General features: G+C 35.4%; 1 protein-coding gene across 1 annotated transcript; it reads left to right on the forward strand.

The window, feature by feature from the left end:
* Positions 1–279: 279 nt before the first annotated feature.
* LOC125843625 (chaperone protein dnaJ GFA2, mitochondrial) lies at positions 280–7,411 on the forward strand. The gene is made up of 15 exons (XM_049522779.1): positions 280–409; positions 584–667; positions 780–818; positions 984–1,094; positions 2,083–2,130; positions 2,232–2,319; positions 2,731–2,795; positions 2,903–2,977; positions 3,597–3,669; positions 4,370–4,461; positions 4,563–4,634; positions 5,233–5,289; positions 6,361–6,409; positions 6,715–6,781; positions 6,990–7,411. The coding sequence occupies exons 1-15, from the start codon at positions 329–331 to the stop codon at positions 7,084–7,086; spliced, it is 1,098 nt and encodes a 365-aa protein (XP_049378736.1). The 5' UTR covers positions 280–328; the 3' UTR covers positions 7,087–7,411.
* The last annotated feature ends 830 nt before the right edge of the window (positions 7,412–8,241 follow it).

Below are 8,241 nucleotides of genomic sequence, written 5' to 3' on the forward strand. Positions count from 1 at the left end.
ATTATTGTTCACTGTGAAATGCTTTCCATATCTGTGTATCTGGAAGCAGATAAGATTTGTATTGTAAAACATTATTGTTCACTGTGAAATGCTTTCCATATCTGTGTATCTGGAAGCAGATAAGATTTGTATTGTAAAACATTATTGTTCACTGTGAAATGCTTTCCATATGATGTTTCATCTTGGAAATTTTGGTGGTAATCTTTCAAAGTGGTAATGGAGGTATTTGTTAGAATTAGTTTTTGATTCTCTGGTATGTATTTTCATATTAGATTGGTTATGAATTTTGACTAACATAACCTCTTCCCTGTTCAATGTTTGGTTAGGCATGAGTATGAAAGATTTTTATGAGGTTCTTGGCGTCAATCGAAATGCAACTGCCTCTGAAATAAAAAAGGCTTATTATGGGGTATGTTTATCATCCCCCCTTCTGGATTAGTTAATATTGTTTGCAATTATAAGATTGGCTAAGTTCTAGTCAAGTAGCACTTTGTAATGACTGAACTAGCATCTTGCAATTCAAAGTTTTTGGAGTTAGTATCACCTTATCTTTGTTACTGATTATACACTGTGCTATGCTTAGCTTGCAAAGCAACTGCATCCAGATATGAACAAAGATGATCCAGATGCTGAAAAAAAGTTTCAAGAAGTCTCAAAGGCTTATGAGGTACTAGCCACTTTGGAGAAGTTTTTTGCTCTATAAAGAAGTTATTGCTGAAGTCATTACTGTATGGAATTTTGGATGACCAATTGTTTGTTCATCTATGTGGCAATTGCAGGTTTTGAAGGATGATAGTACACGTGAACAATATGATCAGGTTTGACATGCCTTGTGGGTTACTTTGCACTTGAACCTGGCAAACATTTACTTTGCTGTTTGTTTTTATTTGCATATTAGGGTTTTATTTGCCTATAAACATTCATGACTTTGATTATATTTCCTCTTGAATGAGAAGCATTCTGATGCATTGTTGAATATGCAGCTTGGGCATGATGCATTTAATAATATGAACAATGGTGGAGGTGGAGGTCCTGGATTTGATCCATTTGGTGGCTTCAAAAGTCCATTTGAAGACATGTTCAAAAATGCTGATGTAAGGACCATATTCTGGTTTAGTTCTGATAATTCATTTGCATTTGTCTTGGAAAATTACGATGGTGGTATTCTGGATTTTTAATTTTTTCTCTAGCTGTTTGTTAAGCATTGAATTCTACTAATTCACCTCTGATTCAAAAAATTGGTTCTTGAGCTAGATACAAAGTTGAGTAATTGTGCTTTTCATGAGAGAGGTCCTCTGGTGAACTGATATGACCCTCTGTTCTCTCGTCCACAGATATTTCAAGAGATTATTGGTTGTGTTTTTGCTAAACAGCATCACAGCCGGCATTAGAGAGTGTCACACATGATTGCCAAAACAATCTGAATTATTCCCCTCCTTGACTTTTTCTCCCCTTTCCATGAATTTTAACCCCATTTATACAAAGCTATTTGAGTCAATGACGTTTGAGGGAGTTTGTAGAAGGATAGAGTCTACAAAGACAATGTTTGTGAAGAGCTACTTGTTCAGCAGCGAATTAAGTATTATTCCCCTCTATACCAATTTATGTGGCACTGTTTGACTGGGGATTGAATTTATGGAAGAATTGAAGACTTTTGGAACTTGTAGTCTAAAACAAGCCTTGGACATTTGTGTGGCTTTAAATAATCTCATTAAGGGTAGAATGACAACTTTTTTGGGACATACTAAAAAGCTAATTGGGACAGAAAGTAACTAATACAAATATTGGAAATAAAAGAGTAATAAATAGCTGATGTCATTTTTACCTGTTGAGATGTTCGATGAGGTACTGTGAAAACGGATGCTTTGATAGCTCTCTTTAACCTCTTAGGCATCCACTTTTATGGTCTTTTCAGATGCATCACGACTGTAAAAGCTTAAAAGTCATTTTATGCGAAACATGCCACAATATTAGGTGAACCTGCAACAGGTTACTCTGTTATGCCCATTTCTTTGCATCCTTACTTTCAATCCTTGAGATCTAACCCTTCTCTATTTTCCGTTGGCATTTATTGGAGATTAGATTTTTGGCAACATCTTTAACAGAGACATGGGTGGAGAGGATGTCAAGGTTTTCTCCTTTTCTGTCTCCTTCATCTGTTGTTGTGGCTGTTTTTATCTATGTTCTTCCGCCATTTATCTTTTTAACTGTTTTTGTCCCTTATACTGCAGGTTCCGATTGAACTATCCTTCATGGAAGCTGTTCAGGGGTGCTCTAAGACTATAACATTCCAAACAGATTTGCCTTGCACTGCTTGTGGTATACATGCACTTTCAGCAATTTGCTTAGTTGCCTTTTTTCCTTTTGGAGGGGGGTGGGATGGGGTGGTGGAATCTAAATAGGAGATCAATATGTCTTAAGTACTGTTGTGTGATACATGAGCATTGAAGTGCCTACAAGTTAATCAAAGTCTGGTTATTAACAAGATTAAATAAGTTTTTTTCCTGATAAGGAACAAGACATTAAATAAGTTACTGCTGGGTTTTGAGTGAGGGCTGTGACAAGTGATATCTTGCGAATTTGCTTATAATAGTTTGTCTGCCCCTTTCAACCTATAAAATTTAGTCAAAGTAGTCCAGACCTGCTAGCTCATGTTAGTGAGGTGGACTCCACTGTACTTGGTACTTACTGTAGCTCCTTTTTCTTCTTCTTCCCTTGTTTCTCTTTTAGGTGGAAGTGGTGTGCCCCCTGGCACTAAACCTGAAACTTGTAGGCGCTGCAAAGGTTCAGGCGTGGTGAGTACCTCTTTGCTTATTTCCACTCTTTACTTCCAGCAACATGCATGTTTCTTTGTGTATAATGTTGGCTCCTTTTATCTCATATTTTCAATAATCCTTTGCAGTCAATCTCGCAAACTGGTCCTTTCACACTTCAGACGACTTGTCCTGCATGCAAAGGAACAGGAAAAATTGTATCGGTATGACATCCTGTCTACAAAAAACAGAGTTGTTAGTTATGCATGCATATAACTGATTGGTCTTTTCCTTCTTTTTTTAAATGGAAAATGATCATTGTGCTTGGTTTGCTACATAAATAGGTGTAGTTATTATCCTTAACAGATGTCATGACCATCGCAGGAGGAATCTTTAATTTCACTTCATCCCAGTAAGGCAAGAATATTATCCAACATAAAGTTCCTAAATGTACATCCTATACAAAGAGTGTCTTCAGTCGGGTGATAGTTGGAAGAATTACTCTTAGGTTTTTAAAAAAAAAGGAAGAATACTACTCTAGTTTACGGAGGAAGTGTCTGTTCTCTAGTGTTCTATATCCCGTAAGATGATTGAAGTCTTGCTCTTGAAACAATGAACTGTTAAAAATTATTCTTCTCCACTCTTCACCTACGCTTTTAGTCGTATAATTATGTAATGCGTACATTACATAGAGGAGGAGTGCAACAATGATCTTTGGACTCTTAACCACTGCCAGTTGGAGTATTGACTAGCATTTCAACTTTTACTTTGATGAATTGGCTTTGTTTGATGCATAGTTGTGTTAGAGATTGAAACATTAATAGAATTATTCTTGGCCTACAGAGTTTCTGCAAGTCTTGCAAAGGAAACCGTGTACTACGAGGACCAAAGACGGTGAAAGTAGATATCATGCCTGGTATGCTGTAACCACAGATATATCTATGCACGAAATAATTATGGTGTGAAATATACCTGATTTGTCAACATAATGTATCTTGATGCATTTTTTGTAATCTGCTGGTTTGAAATCCATTAGTTAGAGTCTGTTCATTATTGATTTAGCAACTTAAGTTGATGTAACCCATGTTATAAAACTATAGCATAGTTGGGACTTGTGCACCACAATGACCCTTTTTGCCCTTCGCCAAAAATATGCCAAAGAAACCAAAATGAGGAAAATATAATATCAGATGAAAGCATCTTATTGCTAAAATATGAATGTGGGCTGTTGTGAATTTACTTCCACTCAAACCTTTTTTCTTCCACCAATGGATGCTCATACAGTTCTTTTAGCATTAGAGCTTCTATATAGCACAGGGTAAAACTGTGTGTGTTGAACAACTTTTGCCTCCACTGTTTTCTCTATTGCTATTATGTGATGTTTAATGGTTCTTTGCCTCTTCCGGGAAACCGAAGAAACAGATGAAACCATAAAAACACACATGGATAAGTATCTTGTCCATAAAAACACACATATACAAATATTCTTGTCTACATACAGATCAATTCAAGAAGGGGAAACCCATACATGCTGTAGCAAGGGACATAATATGTTGTGGCTTGTGCCTGTGCATGCCCCTAGATATTCTGTATCACTCATTATTTTTCATCAACAGGAGTTGACACTGACGAGACACTCAAAGTGTATGGAAGTGGTGGAGCAGATCCTGAAGGCAATCGACCTGGAGATCTTTACGTTGTTCTTAAGGTTCGGTTGAAAACTTTCATGGTTCTTTTGTATGTCAGGTTTCTTCTGTTCTCAAATTTGATTCATGTTACTCATAGAGGCCTTTGGTATTCCTTTTTTAGGTCAGAGAAGACCCTGTTTTCCGGAGAGAAGGCTCTGATATTCATGTCGATGCTGTTTTGAGTATCACCCAGGTACTATTTCCATAACCAACTATAAGCTTTGTTGATCTAAACAAATTTGTCGCTGCAGTATATTAAGGAATATAGAGTAACTACAGTTAACTATTCCCTCGCAAATCTTGAGTAGATTTTTGCCTACTGTTTCCAGTGTTATTTTTGGCATCTAAATTATCATCCTCATTTTACTGTTTCCTAGCCTTTTTTTTGTCTTCAAATCTTATTCTTGTGATGCTAATAATCTTTTAAACCTTTCAAAATCCCATTTACCTCTAAACAAAAACATTATGATGTTACCTAAGTTCTTGACGTAGATTAACACTGATTGAAAACTATATGTACTTAGTGGATAGAGGATACCAGATGAAACATTGTGCATTAATATTCTACACATCGAGCTAATTGACAAATTTTATGACATTAACACCTGCTGGGAACTCGGGACCAAAAAGTAATTATGCATCATTTCTGGGCATCTGATAGCCGTAACAGTTGTCAACCTGAGGCCACATACTTCTGCCATTTTGTTGTTTCTTTTTATGGTTCCTAAAGCTATGAATTATGAATCTTCTCTGTGTATTATGGTTAGATTCTGATGAATACTTAACTGCAGGCAATCTTGGGAGGAACAATCCAAGTCCCAACTCTGACAGGAGATGTTGTTGTTAAGGTACTAAAATACTACTAAGCTAATCATGGTTAATCTTTATCCTCTATTTTCCTTCTTAGAATGTTTAAAATTTTGATGCTTATGCACTTTGATTGTCTCTACAACTTGGTAAAGTGAGATGCTTCTCCCAGCATATCTCAGCATGTCTAATACTCATTGTAAAAGGCAATGTTCAAGTAACACTAAACGGGTAGAAATATGTTTGGACGATACTGGTTTTATGATGGTTGGGCTTAGGGTTGAAAATAGCAGGAAGAGATGAACCACAGGGAGCACTCAGGGACTACTGGGAGGCAATGTTGAAAGTTGGCAGGGAGCTTGGATTTGTTTCCGCATTACCCGGAATTTTATGAATTGAAAAGTGAGAGCAGCATGATATTATCATGAAATATAAACACTAATGCATGTCATATAAACTGATAGTGAACAAACTCATTGTACTACTTCATTTTGCTGAAGTTCTAGTGAGGGTCCACCTAAACTATTAAAAAAAAATTAAGTCAAGTGGAAAATCTCCTGACAATTGAGGTTATTTGATCTATAACAGCAACTGCCAAAATACCACTTGGCCAGAAAGTTCCCGGAGTTGGAATTTAAGGCAAAGAAGTAGATCAAATATTCTGCACTTAAACTAGGTGGTAAATTAGGCAAGCTCTTGTTTGATCTGTATCCAGATATTTATTAATTCCTTTTTTATTTGGGTTAAGAATCTTCTACTACTTGGCCAGAAAGTGTTTCCAAACATAAAAAGTTTAGGGGATAAAGTAGATTCTATTTTCTGCACTGACTAGGTTAATTAAGCAATTATCGGTACTTGTTCAATCTGCATCGAGATAGTACATTGTCAGTTTTTGAGTCTTCAAATCATTCTTACCCTGCATTATATGAGTTCTGAGAAGTAGTTACTGGTTTGTTTCTTGTGGGCAATGGTCATTGCAAGAATATTAAGGCTCTTTATACAAGCCGATTTACTTTATTGTCTGTTCAAAATAAAGGAGGAATTAATTTTATTGTTTGTTCCTTTGATACTTTGATCTCTGTGCCCAAATTTTGACATCCTGTTGTTTGTAGGTTCGTGCTGGCACTCAACCTGGCCAAAAGGTTGTCCTCAAAAAGAAAGGTAAGAACTTCATTTACTTTGTTTGATGCAGATTTTTTCTTCTGGTTTAGTTCTTTTGATGAATGCTCAAAATATACTTGAATGTCAGTTGATTTTTGGATATTGACCATTATCTTCAAGGCACAGTGTGAGATGTAGTTGGAGTTGTATCAATTTACAATCTGATGTGTGTAATAACAAATAACTACATTGTTCGCAAGGCCTCCCAGCTTCTCAAAGCATATTTCTTTAATGTGCACAGAGTCGGTTAACCTTGTTATGAACTTTCTCGTTCAAGCTTATAACATTTCTGTGTGCTCATGCAGGAATAAAAGGACGGAATTCCTTCTCATTTGGGGATCAGTTTGTTCACTTCAATGTCAGCATTCCCACGTAGGTGCCCTTTGTGTAAAATGTCGAAACAACTGCCAACTACTGCACTTTTTTACTACCCTAGACTCTTTCTTAAGCCTAATCTTTAGAATTTTATAGTTTGATGGCCTCTGAATACTCGTAAAACATCTTCTACTGGAGGAGGTACACCCCTGAAGCTATCCTGTATTACGCTATCTAATGATTAAATTTGCCAAATTGGGTGCAGGAATTTGACACCAAGACAGCGTCAATTGATTGAAGAGTTTGCCAAGGAAGAGCAAGGGGAGTATGATAAAGGGGCTGCAGCAGGAGCCTCGAGGTGAGGGCAGGGCACAGTGCTTACAAGGTAGGTTAGGGGATATAGGTGCGAGTCAAAAGTGTGTACTATCACGTATTCTTTCTCTTATGAGCTGGGGAACTTAGCCAGAGCAATTTTGGGGTTTGGTCATCACCATTTTATCGGTTTCCTTTACATTCAAGTAAGGATTTAATTGTTGCTTGATGGAGGAGACAGGTTGGTTATAGTATTATTATTGTGACAATGAGATAATGTAGCACTTGATCTGCAACTTAGTGTTGTATATAAATATGATGAAACAAATAAATGTTTCTAAAGAAAAGTGAAATTCTACCATGATATTGGTCCTTTTTCTGCGCTTTTTGAATTGGATAATAGCAAAAGAACGATTCAACTCAGCAATTGACTCGGTTAAGTTGTGTAATATCACTTTTTAAAGAAGTCTAAATCCCTTGGGTGCAAGTATTGGTGAACTAGTGATGAACTTAAAATTCAAATGTTGAAATAATAGTAATTGTAACTTTGTTTTCTTATTTGATGGAATCAGGTTTTGTTTAAATTGTAGGGAAAAGGGCTTGATATACCCCTCAACTTTGTCATTTGGAGCTGATATGCTCCTCGTTATGAAAGTGGCTCATATATACCTTTACCGTTATACAAACGGCTCACATATACCCCTACAGTTACAAAATGAGCTCAAATATACCCTTTATTTAATGGAAGTGAAAAAGTTAGTTTTAAATTTATATTTTTGACTTTTAATTTTCTTAAAAATTATTTAGGGGTATATATGATTCTTCTAGTAAAGTTCAAGGTATATTTTAATCTTTTTAATACATCAATTATTTTTTGACTTCTTTTATTATAATTATTTGAGTTTCTTATTCTTATTTTATTTTTTTCTTTCATTCCTTAGTGTAAAGAAAAAAATTTAAAACTATTTTTTTGTGGCCATATTATAATTTAAAATTTTATTTTTTTGGTCTATATTGTAATTTAATTTTTGTATTTGAAGAAAACAATTTGGTCATCTATAATAAGTTTTATAAGAATATTAGTGAAACATAAATAAATTTGACCATCAAAATAATAAATCTAAATTAGTCATTGAAACCAAAAAAAAAAGTTAAAAAAATATATATGTTTGAGGAGGATTAAATATACTCATATGGGATTATAT

The sequence above is a fragment of the Solanum stenotomum genome, chromosome 1 (genome assembly GCF_019186545.1).
Source record: "Solanum stenotomum isolate F172 chromosome 1, ASM1918654v1, whole genome shotgun sequence".
NCBI classification, from domain to species: domain Eukaryota; kingdom Viridiplantae; phylum Streptophyta; class Magnoliopsida; order Solanales; family Solanaceae; genus Solanum; species Solanum stenotomum.